This window comes from Anser brachyrhynchus, assembly GCF_964034855.1.
Source record: "Anser brachyrhynchus genome assembly, chromosome: 12".
NCBI lineage: Eukaryota > Metazoa > Chordata > Aves > Anseriformes > Anatidae > Anser > Anser brachyrhynchus.
Window position 1 is genome coordinate 3,816,218 of NC_137707.1, and position 19,145 is coordinate 3,835,362.

A 19,145-nucleotide genomic window follows, 5' to 3' on the forward strand; every position below is an offset into this window, starting at 1 on the left:
CCGCCACCGCCTCAGGGGCGGTGCCGCCCGGCGCCATTCCCCCGCCGCGCTCCGCTCCGGCCCGGCAGCCTGCAGGCGCCGGGGGGCGCCGGTTGTCGGGTACCGGGGGCGGGGGGGGTGGGGTGTAAAGGTCCGGGGGCTTCTCCTGGAGGGGGCGGAGAGGGGTCTGGGGGGGGTTCCGCAGCGAGGCCGCGGCTTAGGGCGCCCTGCGGGTAAGGGGAGAGGGGGGCTGGCGGCTGGCGCCTCCCGCTCCCTCCGGCTTCGGCCCCCGAGGTGGGATGGGGACCATTTCTGGGGGGTTGCAGATCTGGTGGGGAAGGACGGGCTCGGCTTTGGGGAAATAATAAAGCTAGCAAATTGCAAATCGCCAAGGCTTGTGCCTGGCTCCCTGCTAGGAACTACTCGCCTTGGGTCTCCCCCTTCCCAAGAGCGGTGCCCTCCCTGCATGGAGCCCTGCTCGTCAGTTCCCTGCTGATAGTGACCATGTCCTCACGGCTTTTTCTTCCAGGTTACTGCCATTTCCATTAACCTTTTGGCGTTTATCCCGCGATCGACATCTTCCTTGCAGGAAGCAAGGCTTTTGGGCCTGTAACACTCAGTTAAGGTAAATAAGCCCAACCCAGACTCGGAGGTACAGCTGCTTATCAGTCAATGTCACGTTGGATTAGCCTAAACAAAGAGCTTCTGATGTTTCTGAAGGGCTGTTTTAGGGCCTTGCCTAGAAAATAAGGTTTGTGTGGAAGTGGTAATCCTGAACCCAAAGTGACGTGCCAGAAATAATGAGGAGTTTGTGGAAAGGAAAACACGAAAGGGCAGATTATACAGTTTCTCCCCGTTTTGGGGTTGTCACCCCAGAAGCGTGTAAGTCTGGGGAGATGGGAAGGCCGTTTGCAGCAGTGTCTGTCACGGAACCTGGGATTTCAGGTCCCTGTGGCACTGTTAGGTCTGTGCCATGCTGCTCCAGGGAGAAACCTGGTGCATGTGGCCTTGACAGCGCGTTAAAAAACACATGCGTTAAATTAGTAATGCAGGTGAATCCTGAGGCAGTGGGAGAAACCACAGGTGTACGTTAAAGGTATTAAAAAAACCAAACAGACAAAAAAACCCCCACAATTCTTTGGATACCAGCTCCCAACAATTTATTGAATTCATATGAAGCTGTGTGTTAGGTCTTGAGTCTTCCTCCTAAATGTTTTGGTTACTCTGTATTTCTTAGCAGCTTTTTGACTGATTGCCGAATTGAGTCTGTAGAAACACGTGATCTTCAGAGTGATGCTGTTTTAGTGCCATATATTATTGGCAGACCTAGCTTCAGTCTGTTAATGCATTAGAAATGTAGCATAATCTGCCATAAATAATCCATAATTAGGCTATTCCCTTCATGTTACTGATGTATTCCAGCTGACAGACTCGTGGTCACTTTGTACAAGCTGATTTAATCATTAAATCATACTGGTTTTTCCATTTGGTAAGACCTGAATGACGTTTGAATTGGTAGACAGGGTGGTCTTAGCAGAGAGATGTGCTTTTTAAAGCACAGTTACTGCTCACACACATTATTCTTCAAGTTTATGTAGTTTCGATATTCACGGAGACTTAAAAGTAGTTCTAATAGTTTCCTAGCAAGCTAGTAATTTGCCCTCTTCTAAAACTTGCACTGGTATGTCAGGCTGTTTGGCGCGTCTTTTGCGACCATTGTAATAGCCTTTTGTATTTGAATTTTTTTTCCATTTCCCTTTGCTTCAGGTTGGAAAGATGGGAAATGCAGAAAGCAATGCCTATCGGAACCACCTTTCCAGATTTCTTCCTGAGGAGCAGTCTGACATTGATGGAGTATTCGATACCTTATCGGGATCAAGTGGCTCATCAGCAGCAAAAAATGGAAAAGCTACAAAGAAAACTGTGACTCTGGGAGCGCTACAGGCAAGAATATGTTATTCTTGATATATCTGAAATGCAATGTACTGAACATAATTTTAGAAAGGCATTAAAGATGTGGCAATAATTACTTTTAACGTATTGTTTGCCTTAATGATTACTGTTTTGAGGTAGAATGGATATTTAATGTTTTCTTACAGTTTAGCATCAGTAATGACTATTGAGTTTGTATTTCTCTCTTAAATTGCACCGTTGGATCAATTTGCCTCTTTCTTGATTCCGAAGTAACTCGGGAGGTATGAAAATACTTTTACAGAACCAGAAAAGTGGGAAGACTGTTCTTCCCCTGGGATTTGAATGCATGGGATTACTTACAGGTTTTCTCAAGATGCTGTCACAAGCTCAGTTTGTATTTGGTTAGATCTTTCTCCCTCAATTGCATCACAGTCTTTGATGTTTCCACTTGCATCAAAAAGTGAGAATTCAATTTTACTTGATTAAGCCGCAGCTCCCTATTTTATCTAATTAACATATATTATAGTCTCTGATCAACTTTGCATTCATTTTCTAATCAAGAAAGAAAAGGAGTGATTTGTTATAATACTTCATAACTTCAGTTAGACAGGAATCAAGTGTCCAAATGAATGTAGTATTGAAGTTCATTTCTACATAGGCTACGCAGTTAATGGAATCAAATTAGAACTCCATGGCAGAGGCAGGATATTTTAAGGTATTTAGCGATGTGTCTGCATATAGACCAGCCTCAGCCTTATTACAGCCAGGCTGTTTATCAGCTATCAGCAGTTTGAAAGTAGTGTTGCTGCTGCCCAGTCTTTCAATCCTAATACCTCCAAAAACATGGTCCTTGGTGTTTGTTACTTGACTGGGACCTGGACGAAGTTCTCTTTTTAGCTTTGCCCTTATCTCAATGTGATGTTTGATGAACCTTTGTCTTTTCCCATCCGTTTTGTTTGCCAACTTAAATTAAAATCTTCTTGAGGACTGCACGTAGGTGTCTACCTAATTCTTTAGCACAGGGACTATTGCAATGGCGAGCCTGCATTGTTGGCACCTGTGCTTATGCCTTAGCTGGACTGCTGTGTGGCAGATTTGATCTAGCAATAACCTGATAACATTCACTGGCCTCCAACAACAAACTCATGTATTCTGCGTAGCCTTTACTAGAAGGAAGCTGCGTGGCTTCTGGACCAGAGCAGGCTGCACCACGTAGCTTGGAAAGCAGACGGCAAGCATCTCTAGGTACTTTCTTGAAGCCATTTACAACAAGGATCCTAAACTATCAGAGATCTGCGTTTGTTAGAGGTCTTCTAAAGCTGCTCTTTTTTACAGTCCATCCCCCTGAATCTACTCACTGGAATAATTATAAGCATAACAAAATAGTGCAGCAAAGTGGTGGGTGGGAGGGGGTACAGAGTAGGTAGGAAATACTGCAGTGTGAAGTAAAAAGCCCTTCAGTGTAGCGCGTTTTTAACGATGTTGCCTGCTGCTTGCTTACTTCAGGCTCATGTAGCGCTTTCAGAAAGCCCCTTGAAGACAGCTGTACCCCCTGTGACGGTCCCTCCCTCAATATGAACCACGCTAATGTGTCAGACTGCAGCCGTGAATGCTGCTGCTGCTGCTGAAATCAATGGGACTTTTACCGCTGACGTCAATGATAGCAGGGTAGAGCTCAGCACGTCGGATCTCACCCTATATGCACAGCAACAACCATTAACATCAAACAGGAACGTTCCTGGTGGCTTCGATAGGAGTGGGATTGAGCCAGCAATAGATTGGTAATAGCAGCTCCACTGAATTGATCCGGAGTGCTTTTACGCAGGTGGAGGTCTGTTGATTTCGGTGTAGTCCCCACTGGGCTATGGCTCTGCGTGTGAGCGTCAAGTTGTGTGTTCAGCGTGTTAGGCACAATGAAGACGCTGCGTAATCACATCCTAGCGTGTGGATATATTTTAGATGATTTATTTTTAAACCCTGTAATTAACTTGAACGCCGTGAATGTTTCTTGAAAGCGGAGTCAGATCTTTCCGCAGTGTTGTGATGTATGGTGGTGTACACAAGTTAGCCTTCAGTTCAAAGGGCCAATCGTGCAACTTAAATGAACAATCCCTGTGATTTCAACATCAGGGATGCCTTATAAAACTCAGGTGATCTCGGTTCTGTTTCAGGATTCTCCTGCATGTTGCTGTGCAAGGAAAATTTTCTACAATTGTTGCTACACATGCATTTAGGGTTAAATACTTTGCCTGCATTTTCATGAGGCCAAAACTGAAGCTATGTGAAAAACTTTACTTGCCCTTTGCTTTCAAGTGTCTGTGAGTTCCACTATCAAAAGCAGAATTATAATTTTAAACATCGGACTAGCAGAGTTGTAAACCTTTACAACAGAGTTGCCATGTACAAACCATTTGCTAGTATCCTGCTGATAGCTTACAGTGCAGATTTTTGTTTGTACGTTTTTAAAGTCCATAGCATTCGTAGAATAATTGTGTCAATTTAAATAACTAAATTGAATTGGAAAGGACTTGCTATAAAAATAGAGATTTTTATTTCTCTTGGAAAACCAGTACTTTGACAAAAGTCTGTTTCTTTTAGTAGATACTTGGTACAGAATCCTTCATTCATAGCAGTGTATCTCAGCACACGTTAGCTGAATTATATTAGTTATTCTTCGTTTTAAAAATATGTTCTTTGCTACTTTTCTGCTTGTAGGCGTATATGCGAGAACCGTTACCAGAGCAAATGACTGTTCGGTTGTACAATGGAATGAAAAGTATTGACCTGACTGGGAAATCGTCTGAGCTGAGCGAGCAGATTGCTAAGGAGCAGTTTGTAATTTTTATGTCAAACCTCTTAAAAGGGAATGCAGATGAGAAGATTACCATAATAATGAGAATGATCTCCACGACAGAAGGTCCTGTGAAGGGCAAGCAAATCCAAGAGGTACACCGAGAGGTTAAATGTGTGTTTTGGGGGGCAGTAAAAGAGCAGAGACTAGGGTAGGTAATCTGAAGGTAAACCTTAGAGCAGAAGATGATTCAGAACAGGGATTCCTGAGTTTTTTTTTTTTTTTTTTTCCCCTCTCTCTGCCACTGACTTGTTGGACAAACAGTGTAGGCTAGAGCCAGCAAAACCTGTGGTGTGGCTGGTGTTTCTGGGAACTGAGCAAAGTGCTTTCCAGAGCCTTAGCCACGGGATAGATTTATGGATTAAGTAGCTCACTAGGTGGAAGAGTGGGATCTCAGAAAACTGTAACTCAGTAGTGGCTCCTACCACTGCAAATTTTCATCCCCTCTTCCCCCTGTCTTTTGTGATGTATTTTCAGAAGTGATTTGTGAGGTAACATTTACTAAATGTCTTGGAAAAGGATCCTTTTCAGGACCTATGACACTGACAAAGCACTTCTGCTATTTCTGACTCTTCATGAGAAGAGATGTTTCTATCGTTGGAATTACAACACCAGTACTACTTGCCTTTGTTCTCTGAAAGTCTTTGAAAGTCTTTGGCAGTTTTATTTAAGAAATGACAAAATGTTGATGTTTTAATCTTTCAAGTTCACAGAGGATCTGATCATGTCTGTGGTCCATGTACTGAGCTACAGGAAGGAACTGAAAGGTTGGAATTTGGAGAATACGAGGGATTCTGCAGGTGGAATAAAGGCTCTGGCTTCTCAGCTGCTGTCAGAACTGAAGCTTGCAGGTAAGCAGCACTGATGTATTGTATTCCAGAATGGCAGAGGGCTTGCATAATCACCAAAAGAACTTTGGGTCGTATTTTCTTTGAGTTTAAATGATGAGACCTGTTCCTAGTGCTTTGAGAACAACTTGGGAATTTTGATTGTTCTGCTTTTACTGTCTTTCTCCTGTAAGTTCAGGAGCGCTTTGATTGGAAGTCCCAATTCAAGTGGACATGCAAAACTTTACCATGGAACATGTCTGTTTTACAAATACCTGACTTGCAGGTGACAACTGTTTTGATGCATCTGCAGATGTTTACGATGGTATGTCCTTTTGGAAAGCCTAGATTTACCTTTGTACTGTTGTAATTATAGATATGGCTGTTTTGTAAAAAAAAAAAAAAAAAAAAAAAAAAAAAAAAAAAAACCAAAACAAAAAAACTCACATGTTGTAACCATGAGTCCACATTTCTTAATCATGACAGCTCAGTGAATGGGTGTCACAGTCCAACGTTTCTCAGCTCTGTGCATGCATCTCTTTAATGTAGCTGACAATTTACTATCTCCATCTCCTTTTGTTTGTGTTTTCATGCCTAAATAATGGAGTATCTTTTCTGCACTTAAATCAACTGATTATTTTCCTGAAAGAAGGTACAGGCTAGGAGGCTTACTGCTGTTCCATGTATCTCGTTATTTAGATGGGGCAAAACCTGTGGGTCCTCAGCTAATGGAGATGAATTTTGATCAAAGTGTCATTGAGGATTGGGTGTACCGAGTTCCACACATCTCAACTTTTCTCAGTGTTGTTATCAGGCAAGGCCTCCATGTTCTGCACTCTCTCCCAGACCAAACCAAAGAAATAGTCAACTTGGTTCCAGGCTGCAAAGGCATCAAAGGAAGAGGACTTGTCAGTCTCTTTGACATCCCATCCATCATATACATCAACTCCCATTTGCCAGCAGAGCTACAGCACAAGTGGCGGCTTTTGTTTTCTTCCAGACTTCACGGAGAAAGCTTTTCACAGTTATGCGGGCATATAGTGAACAAAGGTCCCTGCATAGTGATCTTAAGGGACTTAGATGGCTATATCTTTGGTGGGTTTGCATCTCACTCCTGGGAAGTGAAACCACAGTTTCAAGGTAAAACTCACTTTTCTTTTTCTGTTAATATCTTAGGGTTCTGGTAAACATTGTGTGTTCTGTGCAGGTACAAGAATCCTGTTTGCTTAATGGATGCTGTCATTTTACTTTCATAACACCCAGTATTTCCATGGCTTCAAGTGTATTTTCCTGCAGCAAAACTGTACTCATTTTGGAAGCATGTATAAAACATACCAAGTTACTTTGCCCTTGTGCTCGGTCAGGCATATTGCTGATGAATGTTTATAGTTTGTCTGTCATTTGGTAAGACTTAAAATTGCAGGACTTATTGATCATGGTTTCCTTTTCAGGGAAAGCTATCAACTCCTGTAGCTCCATAGGTGAAAGTGAAGTGAAAAATGAATGAAATACAGTATAAACAAGGAAGTACAGTTTCAATAACATGTCCAGCAGATGGCAATGTTTGTCCAGCAGATGGCAACGGCAGCTAAGCCTTCCGTTACCATTTGCACACTAGCTCTCTCTGCCTTTGCTTCCCTTTAAAAATCCAACAGCGAAAAGTTCCGCTGTACAGAACAAACATTTTATTCCCTTGAAAACTCAGGAGGGGGGAGAGGGGCTTCTTGTAACTCTATGGAAATAACTTTTCTTTCTGGAAATATGTCTTTCTGGGAAAAAAAAAAAAGATGGACTTCAGATAATATATCCTTTTGGGAATCCTTGCTTTTGATACATTAAAAAACTCAATTGCTATACTTAAGTAATATATGCTAATTACCACCCCCCTCAGTTAATACACTATTACGTTGGTTACACAACATTTTCCTTCTGTTTTTTCCTGATAGAATAACACATGCAGTGCTATTCTACACGCCACAGGCTTTCTGAGTGCAAAACTGGGCATAATGAAAGCTGTACTCTAAATTCATTGACCCCAAACTGATCTGTATATCTGTATATACAGTCAGAACTAAGGGTGTCTGCACTTATACCAGTTTGTACGGGTCCAGCGGTTGGCCAGTTTTAGATGACACGATGCAAGGCTGTGATAGGTGTACCCTTGCTTAGTAATGTAATGTACTAGTCATGCCTCTGACCGCCCTTGGTCACAGCCACATAATCCCATTGATTTCTGTGACCCTGCACAGAGTTAACTGACAGTAAACAATAGGTCTAGATCTTGATTAGACATAGATATTGGCTTTCTGAGATTGCAGCTGCTTTCATTTATTCAGCTGCATTTCTTCAATACCTTTTTCCTATCCTGTTTGTTAGCAAGCTACTGTCTGGCCACTTGTCTGACCTCACATGCTTTTTTCTGTTTGCAGGTGACAATAGATGCTTTCTGTTCTCTGTTTCCCCCTCTCTCGCTGTATATACATACACAGGATACAACGACCACTACATGTATTTGAACCATAGCCAACAAACAATGCCAAATGGACTAGTAAGTACTAAGAAATGACAATTTGGAAATTGGATTAATGGCTGATGTTTGCAAATGTTTTTTTTTTTTTTTCTCTCGTTACATCTTTCAGCAGATTTGTTTCACTTGTTTTTTTCTCTGAGGGTGTTTTCATCCTTTCTCTATGCTATTCGTCTCACAGTTTTACCAGGAGGATTCTTATTTATTTATTTTTTTAGCATTAAGCATCAGTGCAATGTGTGAACTATGGATAATGATGGAGAACTGCTTAGGGTACTAATAGAGTTCTTACTTTTTTTTGTAGTTGATACGTATTCTGAAGTACCAAATCTACTAAGATAGAATTTATTCATGTCTGGTCTAAGTAGGTGGGCTTTATGCAGGTTAGGGTTATGAAGACTATGGGAACACATTTATTTTACCAAGTTTGATGATCACACACGCCCTTCTAGGAGTCCTTGATTCCTGTTTTCTGGAAGAAAACAGTGCTTGATTCCTGTTTTTCTGGCAGCGTGTATCCACATCATTGAAGCAGCATAAGCTGGCTGATCTAAGTAATAGAAGAGCCTTCTACTGGCTGTTCTCAATGCCACAGCAACTGCTTTTTAAATTACTGAAGACTGAGAAAGCCCAACAGAATTAGAGTATGAGAGTTCTAGGTAGGCTGCTGCTGTTGTGTGGTTCCAGTGGCAGAAGCTCCCTTTACTCAAGCCCATGAATGAGCTCTCCAGATGCAGATTTTCTACAGAACAACAGCACACCATCTGTTTTGAGCAGTGCTTTACAGATTCGTTGTGCTGTGTGCCTGTAACTTTGGGAATCGTAGCAGTCTCAGGTAAATTTGCTCTGAAGAAAACAACATCGAATTACGGTATCCATTTCTGTGGATGGTTTTCTAAACAGAAAACAGGCAGCTAAACCCAATGCTTCTGCCCTATTTAAAATGGAACTGTCAGTCCATAAGTGAAAGCCAGGGAGCTAAATTTCTCGTGCCAAATTCAGTATCTGCAAGCAGTTCAGCTGTGACTCTGTAAAACGTACAGGGAAGGCAGTAGCACTCAAGTAAACTCTGGTTTGTCTGTGGGAATATCGGATTTGTGTACAGTAGCTGAGGTTCACTCAGAATATCCTTTTTCACCTACCCACAGAAGCATGGCATAGATACTAAAACTGGCAATTTATACTCTAGGTTTCGTAACTTGTCCACTGTATTGTACGTGTGTAGCAAGTGTTTAGTGTGCTGCTTTGGTTCACAGGGTATGGGTGGACAACACGATTACTTCGGCCTCTGGATAGACAGTGACTACGGGAAAGGACACAGTAAAGCCAAACCCCGATGTACCACCTACAATAGCCCTCAGCTGTCAGCTAAAGAGAATTTTACACTGGATGCCCTAGAAGTTTGGGCAGTGGGAGACTTGCCTGAAAGTACAGAGGTTGGTGAACAAAACTGAAACCTGTGAAACTGATTCCTGATTGGCATGGGAGATGTGAAGGAAAAACTTCCAGTTTTGGTTTTCTCACAAGCGCTTTCTCTTTACCATAATGAATAATGTTTTCTTTAACTCACTTTGAGGTGCAGTATATTTTGTAGCAAGAAAATTGTAAAACGGTAGTGGAATTTTTGAGAATTCCAACATGAAAAAACATCAGGAGCCGTGAGGTGATTGAAGAGCAATACTTTACTCTCAATTTCAAAATGCCTTTCTGATATCGAGGAGTGGTCTCAAGGAGGAACCTCCTTGGAGGGGTTCAGTAAAACCCAGTATTTGTAAAACAGAAACAAAGCACTAGAAGCGCGTAAATAAAGTCTAATCCGTAGCTCAGGAAGAGAACTGAGAGCTCCAAAATATTCCTTTATCAGTAAGTTGTAATTTATTGTTGTTTTACAACAGATTAGCTGTTTATAATCCTTGCAGCTCCAATCCCAGCACTTCCTTATCTGACGGAAGACTAATAAAAACATGGCAAGACCTGCATTTAAACAGCTGATACTCTGTATAGAACAGTAATATTTGAAGTGCCTAGGAAACCTGGTTTCAGCAAGGATACAAAGAGCTTTTTGCTTAAATAGTTTGTGAATAGAGTATTGTTGGTCTTTCTGCACCTGGTTTATTCCTGAGAATGAGTAGGAGACCTTTCCTGTCTCCTCTGTCTCTGCAATTTAACTTATTAAACTGTCTGCTTTGCACAGTTGCTTGTTTTCTTTGTTTTTAATCTTTATTTCTTTTAATACTAAATTAATGTACTCTGTCTGTTCACTGGACACATAGCTCTAAGTAGAAACAGAACAAATTGTTTACAGGAACTGTTAAATTGTACTCGAATCTCCGTTTTTTGCAAAAAGCTGACAGCTACACTTGAAATTGTGGTTGGGTTAACCAGTATGTTCTGGCTGACTTGTAACCTGAACATACGTGAAACAATTCACTGTCCTCTTAGGAAAATTTTATGACTGTCTTGTGTATCTGCAGCAATTAAAGACACTGGATGTATCCCAGTGAATCTTAAATGCCTTACATGGAAAGCATGCATCCGTCATTGTGACGAGCTTGCAAAACCACGTTACTTGTGGATTGTTGAGTATGTTTCCTCCTTTTAGCCTAATACTGATTCATTCATAATGACATTGTGAATTGACTTTATTTTATTTTGCTTTACAGACAAAAGGGAAGAAGAGTATCTTGGATGTGGATCCCGAGGCCCAGGCATTATTAGAAATGACTGGAAAAAGTCGGCAGAGCGAAGGTTTACGAGAACCCATTGAAGATGACGAAGACAACTAAAAGATTCACAGTAACATGAAACCCCCTTTTTTTTGCTCCTGAATTTTCATGTTCTTTGGACAGAATGTTCTTCCTCTTTTGTTTTTTTTCCTTACATTTACCTAATTATCTGGGACTAAGCATAAGTTTCGTACTTATGTAACATTTAGGTCCAGTAAATTATCCTGCCTGAAGGGCTTAGCCTGGGGAAGACAGAAAAAATAACTAGGTATTTAAAAGATATCTAATGATTAAGTTCTAGCTGAATGTGAACTTACTAGCATTTCTGATAGATCCTGCCTGCATATAAAGTTTAAAAACCAAAGAATATCTTATTGACAGTACTGCTTATTGACTTGGAGAATTAATGTGTATTTACGTAAAGACTAGCTAATACTTTGATTAAGGCTCTTACACCTCAACTACACGTATTTATTTGCATGCAATGAAATTAGGTGGTGAAGCTTCCAAATTGTAATTGTATCTTACATCGGCAAACATAGAATAGTCCTCATGATTCCATACGAAGAATGCTGTTAATTTGCATTGCTGCAATTAAAGCAGTGAATCTCAGTTTTTTCTAAGTCAGATTTTAAGCAAGTGACTCTATGGGCTGTAAGGTGCAGGATGCTAAGTATACGGCATTGAGTTTTATGGTAATACACTACAGTTAAGTAAAGCTCACTTAATATGTTTCTGGAGAAATTTGCCTATTGTTTTTTAAACTTAGGAGAACAAAGCCATTGGAGTCATTGAGACATACTTATTCTAAGAATGGGCCAACCCTGTGCTCCCAGAACAAACATACCTCAAGCAGAAATTCTCAAGGGGAGCTGCCTTCTTTAGTAGATTTGCTTGAGACTGGAGAAAAAGATGAGGCTGTAAAAAGGATTAAGGAAGAAGCATCCACAGGTAATTGGGACTAGTATCTGCAGATAGCTTGTAAATAAATAAAATTTTAAAAATCAGGCTTATGCCTTTAACTTCTCTGAAGACTGCTGCACACTTTATTTCCACATAATTGTCACTGTATTATGAAAAAAAGTGCAAAACGTAACTAGCAGGTTGGTTTTTTTTCCTCTGTTTTGTTGGCTGTTCACCAGCCAAGACCAGTTTTGTGAACTCTCCACTCAGGGCTTTTTCTACTTAAATCTATTCACATGCTTTTTAGTTTGACCTTGCTAATTCTCTCTGTAATTAACTTGTCAAAAATAACCCTCATTTCTATCAGGGACTGTCATTTCTAGCTCAGCAAATTGTGTTTGGTTATAAGTATGTGTGATGGTCAGCCTTTCTCTTCCTATGTAAAAGGACTGTGTCAGTTCCTCTTTGTACTAGCATGAGTTTCTCATAGAAAAAGTTTGATTTCCATGCATCGTAGAGTAAAACATATGCTGTAAGTCTGTAGTATTGCTACAATTCCTGATCATACGGCCCTCCTTCAAATGCTTTCCGTTAACATTTTCTTGTATGTGGTCTTTACCCCCTCTGATGCTTTTCACAGGGAACCACTTTTGAATATTCTGAATAATCTGTTCTTGTGCCTTAATATAGATCCCACTTTTGTTATTGTACTTAAACAATATGAATTCAGCCTTGAGAGGAGAACATGAAGAAATCTCTGCAGCCACACGTTCTGGAACTCAGCTTAGCATTTAACGTGCTGCTTGCACTAATGATCAGAGCATATATGCTGTGAAAGGCCTGAGCTTACTGCTTTTATGTTGTGGCTAAGTAAATAAACAAGATAGTTTCCCAAGTTTGTAGCAGTTAGGGAAGGAAAAAAAAAGTAAGCCTTGGAAGAGTTATACTGATCCTTTCTGTAATTTTCTTTCTGTACTTTTTTAAGAATCTTAAATAGCATACAGTAGAAAATACTGTATAGGCAGCTACTAAGTCCATGATGCTTTCTGCAAGTGTGGCGATGCTGGCTTTGTTTTAACATGGTATTGTCAGACTCCCACCATAAGCCTCAGAAGTATTCTTTGTCTTAGGCAATGGCTAAGCTTACTAAATACTGCTGAAGTGGAAGACATGTAGAAATGAGACAGCTGAACTTCTGCAATTACATGTTAAGCAAACTGCTAACCTTTCTTTTTGTCCAGTAACGAGGCAGACACTTTTCCTTGAGGACTGAAACCATTTGCAAGGATATTTAAAAAAAAAAAACAGCAAGAAGACATCTTTGCAAGCGGTAACTGGGGAGGGTGAATTGCACAAAGCCTACTCTACACCAAAAGTATTACAGTGGCTGGGTTTTCTTTGATTTAAAGTAAGTGACAGTCTAGCTGGTTCTTTCTAGACTATGAATCAAAAGTATAATCCTGTTTAAATATCATCTTGTGAAGACTGGCATAGCATTTTGACCTCTGAAATTGTGTTTTATGACAAGTTTGTATCTGAGACTCTTATCTTCACTTTAAAGTGAAGGTGTTACGCTAGGGCAAGAAGGAAACTGACATTGGTAATTGTAGCAGATGTCAGTGAAGCACTATTTAGTAGGAAACTCCTGATCCAAGCAGCAGATGGCATTATTCAAGACTGGCTTGGAAGAGAGTCAACTTTTATTTTTTTTCTCTCCCCCACCCCCCAGTACCTAATGATTAAGCAATCTGTGCTTCATGTTCCTGCATCAACAAATGTCCAGAAAGTGGCTGTCAGCAGTGAGTTTAGCTATGATCTAAACATCTCTCACTCACTTTTATGCAGCTGTTGATCCAACTGCAAAGCTTAATATTCCTGCAAGTATGCAAGTCATCTTCATTCTCGTGTGCTTGTGAGAGTGAATCCCTTCCCCATTAATTCTGTCTGCCACCGTGCAGCAGATCAGCCGTCTACTTTTGCCCCTATGTGACCAGTAGGAGTAAAAAATGACTGGTTTTCAGCAAAGGCTGACGGGAGTGCTAGCACTTCAGATCTCTACGGTTCATTTGAAATCTCATGCCAGGTTCCTTGAGAGTCTGTTAAAGCAAAGCTAGGTATCACGGACTCTAGAAACATTGTAGATTGCCTATAGGAAAAGAAGTGCTCATGAAGGCAGTTATTTTCCATTAATCTAATTTAAAATAAAAGGATGGGTCTCAATCAAGAGTCTTGTTCAGATACGTGAATGTAATGTTTTAAAACATAGATTTTTATTAATAAAAATCATTGTGATTTAAATAAATAAAAATTCAATTTATGCACAGTAGATATTTCTGTACAGGCGTGAAATTGCCTTATTTTGTTTGGGGGCTATCACAGCATTCTTGGCATACAGAGCAACGTTATAAAAATATACCTGATCTTGGTTTAAAACACGAGCCAGTCCAGAGGGTTCTGTAGACAGCTCAAACAGCTTAGGTACAGTGTGCAGAAGGAACGCACTGGAGCAGGAAGAACTGTCGGTACAGATTTACTTGGGTATCTTCAGAAAAGACGTGCATCATCAGAAAATGGTGCGTTCGAGTTACCCAGCATCACAGCTCCAATCCGAGTATGTCTTTAGAGGAAGTCTGCATCAGTTATGACACTCCTTTGTGTGCTTTGTTTGGCAGCAGTGTTTTTCACAGAGTTTGACCAACTCGGACACGATGAAAACGGAGGAAGCCAGTCCAGTAAGAAACAGCAGGTCTGCCGAGAGGAAACAGAGCAGAGGTGAACACAGTGGACAGCTGGATTTTGGGCTGGGCAGGGATCACTAATTAAGGGGCCTCCTGCAGTAGGTATTTGTGCTGGTGTAACTACGTAGAGGTATGGCCTGGCTATGCTTGTGGTAGCTGTTGAATTAGAGAAATGACTGCAATAGACAAGGAATATGCAGTCAGTTGGTATAGTCCACTTGATGGGGGGACTACATTAATCTACATTCGTTGGAGTCATTGAACCCTGCTTCTAACAGCATGCCTAGTGTAGATATGATACAATATAGTATGGTAGAGTTTGCTTAGACTGATTTAAATGGTAAAATATGCATTGCATTTGAAACTAGTAAACATTTACCCTGATTATTTTTTTTTAAATTGAGTGACTGCATAATGATCATAGATAGATGTGTTTAAAGAAAGATTATCATACAGAACTCATGGAAAATCTTAGCCTGTCTGCATTTACATGCATTTATGTGCAGTAAATCAAAATTCTAAACCTACCTTGGGATATCATTAAATACTAGCATTTTTGTATAGCTACGTGTATGCATATAGGTATATGAACTGTTGATTGATTTCCCCTACCAGCAATCTCATGGGAGCTATCACATAGCAACTTGGCAGTTTCAACTGCTTTTTAAAGTAGCTTATATAAAAAAAATATATAACTTACCTAGGACTCCTAAATTCTCTGTCTGGAAGATCTTTTGTAATGGAGGGACGTATATAACAGCCAGCTGTCCCAAGAACGACCCAAGCACAGAATACAAGAACATGCGGTTTCGAAAAAAGCCTATTTCAAATATCAGCTTTGTCTAGAAAAAGGAAAAAAGAAAAAGAAACATAGCATTTCCCAATCTCCTGTTGGTACTTGAATGTCAGGCTGTTTCTTTGCACGTAAGCTCTATTACTCTTTGGAAAACTGAAGTTACGTGAATGCTAACTGGGGCAGAACTAGATAGTTGAAACTGTAGTTGTAGTTGAACAATGATGAATAACTTTATAAAGATGATAAAAATCACACTGTTTAAATGACTGTAAAACAAACAACAAAAACTTCCTATGCAAAATGTTTGTATTCTAGTGTTTATATAGTGTTTAGTTACTGTTTTTGGACAAGAAATTACTGCTGACACAATGATCTCACCTGAGAGCGGCATGTCAGGGCATTGAAGAGGTCAAAAAACACAAAACACGTGAACGTCATTGTGGTGGTTCGGGGAGTTATGCCACTTTCTGGATTCTGAAAGCACATGCAAAGTTAAGCCTTACAAAAATAGGTCAATGCAATAGATGAACTAAATATTCCCTTTAATGATCCCTGGCTTCCTAACGCTGCCCTTCCTAATCCTTCCCCACTGGATATTTCAGAAAGTTCCCACATAGTTCCTTCAGAAATTGCCCTTCACTTTGTTCTCCACCCTGATGAAAATAAGATATGATTGAAGATTTTCCTCACCTCCTTCCAGAAGACAAAGAGGGTTCCACTGATGATAATTACAGCTGACATGAAGATTTTCAGGATCAATGATTTGCTGAGTATAGTATCCGTAATACAGCGGGGGGGCTGTTTGATAGTATCCCTATCGACAGGTTCAACTCCCAAGCTACCTCAAATAGAAGAGCGCCGTTTTTAGTTAACGTGCATTTTCCTGAAATGGTACTGCTGATAGGACGGATCTGGAAAATTAAATTCTTTGAAATAAAGCATGAGAGATGCCAGTATTCTGGCAGGGTTACATAAAGCCCCAAATTTGTCTGGGAGACCTATGATGAAGGTCTCTCTTGCAAAATGAGCTGCTACAGTGATATTAGACTACCGTAATGCATCATACCAGTAATCCCATCCTAGAGGGAGAGCTAGGTGTGAAATTTTGGCTAACATCCCTTCTGTGATGGAGTAGTTGTAATCAGCAGATGGGTGAGTTTCTTGCATCCTGTGATTTTGGGCATATACACCTGTATGTATGCAGAATTTCCTTGCTGGTCAGACCTGCAGGGTGATAGCAGGTGATGCACTCCAGATAGAAGACTGTTCACACTGAAAATGTGGAACAGTTAGCTGGTTAAACCCCAAAACAAGAACATGTAAAACCTTGAATACAGCTGAAGTGCTTTAGGAGGGACCAGAAGGGAACAAAAGTGCAACTTCTGTTACATAACTATCAAGCAATTGGCCCATTGATAAGAACTCATAGCAGCTTGTGTTCCTAAGGCAAATTCATACATATTAAAAGCAAGAATATTTTGCTCATTTGAGTCTTCTATACCTTTGGGCTGGGGGCCCGTCCATGATGATGTTGATCCATAAGATCTGCATAGCGTTGAGTGGATTGGGTAAGTTGAGCACTGTTGACAGAGTAATTAGGCTCAATGCTGAAATGCTCCTGCAATGCACAGAAGATCGTTTGTTTGCATGGCCTCGCCCAAGAGGTGCTTCCACTGCAATTGAAGCAAACAAGAACTTACGTGCTCAGCTGGAACCGCACAAAATTTTTTATGTTGTAAAATATTCCTTTTCCCTCTTCTATTGCATTCCTGGAAGGGAGAGGAGAATTTATTAAATAACTAAGACTAATACTATTCTATGCTGAGCTCCCTGTAACACCTTGAAGACAAGTTATCTTCTCTAGCACTTACCTTGGTTGAAATTCATACCCCGGCTTAGGAAGAGGCGAACAATGAATCTTAGTTAAAATGACTATATCAGCATTAATCAATCTGAAAATACTGGTTCATAGTGCCAGGTTTTGATTCATAAAGCAGGCATGTGACCTATTATATCCTCACTCTACTCTGCTTACCGTGCCCGTTATGAACCAGCAAAGCATCGCAAATTATACAGTTTTCCTCTGAGCTTCCCGCATGAGGCATAGAGCACAAGTTATGATCTACCCAGACGTCCAGGAGCTTTTAAATCTCCAGTCAGCTACAGTAACTGGGGATTCTCTATTGCTACAGCAACAAGAAACCAGGGCTTTCAGATGAAAGGTAGCTTTGTCACCACCACCTGAAACAAAAAAAGCCATTGCAGTGCATACAACTGAAAGTGAGCCAGGCCCACGCTGAGGAATCAATCTCCACTTACTGCCAGCTGACTTACACATCCTGCATCTTGGATTTTTCCAGGGCTAGTCACATAACAGCCTCATAGCAATGGATAGCCAGAAAGCATCTGAAGTAAGAAAGCAGATACTGAAAGTCTCTGAACCTACATTATTGTTGAGAAGTCATCGTCCACAAGGATCATGTTGGCAGCCTCTTTGCTGACATCTGTACCCGCTTGCCCCATTGCAATCCCAATATCGGCAGATTTAAGGGCCACAGCATCGTTAACACCATCTCCTGTCATTGACACAACAGCACCAGCCCTCTGCAAAGCCTGTGGTGGAGGAGAGATGGGGGACTTTGAAGCCAGGAGAAGATGAAGTCCTGTTGGCAGTCACAGGATTGGCACTTAACAGAACTGCAGCACAGTTGTGAGGGTAGACATCAGCAAGCCACATCTATATGGACTGTATAGAGCATACAACCAAACTCGGGACTTAAAATTAAGAGACTGGGTTATCAAGAGTATCCAGTGTCTCACAATTCCAGCAGAAGATGAAAGAGGAGACCAAAGTCCTCTTGATACAGTGCTTGTTACTATCAAGCATCATACTATTAGCATCTCTCAAGTGACCCAGGCCAGGTCTGCAGGAGAAACACTAACGACTTTGTTGTAAACGGTGCCAATGCTCTAGCTTGGGTTTTATGGTCTTTTCGTTTGAGCTGATTGTGCCTTGGAAGACCAGGTGGCTTACAGAACTCCTGAGGCCCCCCTACACCTTGTTTTTGTGAGGCCTATAATGGATTTGAGAGGCTTTTAGTACCTTTATGATTTTTAGTTTGTGCTTTGGACTCGTTCTGAAGAAAATTGAAACCTGAAAAACAAAAAATACATTATCGTATGAGATGGGTGCTACAGGAAATGGAACCAAGCCTAGTTGTTATATTCAAAACCATTACATTTTTGACAGTGGATGAGAGCTCTGCCTCTGCCAGTTGGTCCAGCTCTTCCCCAGACATGGCTTTCAGTTTCCCATTGCAGAGACCAATATTCTGTCCTGCAAAGAAAAGACCAAAATAAGATCATCAGCTCTGGAAAAAGCCAACTACTTCCTGACTTGAAGAACAGGCAGCAACTGAAGAATTTACAAGAAAATACTTCTGAATCTGGAGCACCTGGGAGGACACACAGCTCTGGCTCTGAGCTGGGCCGGTCACCCTGTCCTTACTCAACTGCTGTTATGGATGCAATGCAATACCCAGAACTGGAGCTGACACTAAATCCAGCCCTCTCTTCTCTGCTGCTTGTGCAGTGAATTTCTAAAGGCAAAATGCAAAAATGCAGAGTTGCTCACACTTAGAATATTAGCAGAGTCTATAATCCCAGCAATGCCATTTGTCTCGTTTAAGGATATTACACTTCTGCCTCTAAAATAGCAGAATTAAGTAATGGGAATTTGGCCCATAGTTCATAGCTGCTTTATTACTGCATTTAATATGACTTGGTTAAATGGAAAAGTCAAGAACTCTGTGACATTTAAAACCTATATAGCACAAACAAGAAGAACAATAAAGCCGATTATAGTTAGGTAGCATAACAAAACA

At 40.8% G+C, this 19,145-nt stretch overlaps 2 protein-coding genes across 5 annotated transcripts in view; one reads left to right on the plus strand and one right to left on the minus strand.

The window, feature by feature from the left end:
- On the plus strand, nucleotides 1-14,047 carry MEAK7 (MTOR associated protein, eak-7 homolog). Of its 3 annotated transcripts, none has more exons than XM_080552045.1 (9): nucleotides 1-99; nucleotides 509-604; nucleotides 1,747-1,923; nucleotides 4,609-4,839; nucleotides 5,451-5,595; nucleotides 6,271-6,711; nucleotides 8,001-8,119; nucleotides 9,355-9,534; nucleotides 10,762-14,047. In XM_080552045.1, exons 3-9 carry the CDS (start codon nucleotides 1,756-1,758, stop codon nucleotides 10,882-10,884), a joined length of 1,407 nt encoding a protein of 468 aa, XP_080408171.1. In that variant the 5' UTR covers nucleotides 1-99; nucleotides 509-604; nucleotides 1,747-1,755; the 3' UTR covers nucleotides 10,885-14,047. The 3 variants fall into 3 exon arrangements, with proteins under 3 accessions (XP_080408171.1, XP_080408173.1, XP_080408172.1); XM_080552047.1 differs by lacking the exon at nucleotides 1-99 and adding an exon at nucleotides 192-212; XM_080552046.1 differs by lacking the exon at nucleotides 1-99 and adding an exon at nucleotides 253-273.
- ATP2C2 (ATPase secretory pathway Ca2+ transporting 2) overlaps nucleotides 13,976-19,145 on the minus strand; it is a 24,556-nt gene continuing 19,386 nt past the window's right edge. For both annotated transcript variants that reach the window (XM_080552043.1, XM_080552044.1), the window contains exons 19-27: nucleotides 18,501-18,598; nucleotides 18,365-18,415; nucleotides 17,708-17,874; nucleotides 16,962-17,030; nucleotides 16,763-16,879; nucleotides 15,952-16,099; nucleotides 15,640-15,735; nucleotides 15,166-15,307; nucleotides 13,976-14,475 (exon numbers count right to left, since the gene is read on the minus strand). In XM_080552043.1, coding sequence (XP_080408169.1) covers nucleotides 14,363-14,475; nucleotides 15,166-15,307; nucleotides 15,640-15,735; nucleotides 15,952-16,099; nucleotides 16,763-16,879; nucleotides 16,962-17,030; nucleotides 17,708-17,874; nucleotides 18,365-18,415; nucleotides 18,501-18,598 — 1,001 coding nt within the window. In that variant the 3' untranslated portion in view covers nucleotides 13,976-14,362. The remainder of the gene's footprint in view (nucleotides 14,476-15,165; nucleotides 15,308-15,639; nucleotides 15,736-15,951; nucleotides 16,100-16,762; nucleotides 16,880-16,961; nucleotides 17,031-17,707; nucleotides 17,875-18,364; nucleotides 18,416-18,500; nucleotides 18,599-19,145) is intronic.

Excerpts from the sequence above, each read along its gene's own strand:
- MEAK7 (XM_080552045.1), top strand. The coding sequence starts at position 1,756 with ATGGGAAATGCAGAAAGCAATGCCTATCGGAACCACCTTTCCAGATTT. Across the intron at positions 5,596-6,270 it reads GTCAGAACTGAAGCTTGCAG|ATGGGGCAAAACCTGTGGGT; the intron begins GTAAGCAGCACT and ends CTCGTTATTTAG. Across the intron at positions 6,712-8,000 it reads AGTGAAACCACAGTTTCAAG|GTGACAATAGATGCTTTCTG; the intron begins GTAAAACTCACT and ends TTCTGTTTGCAG.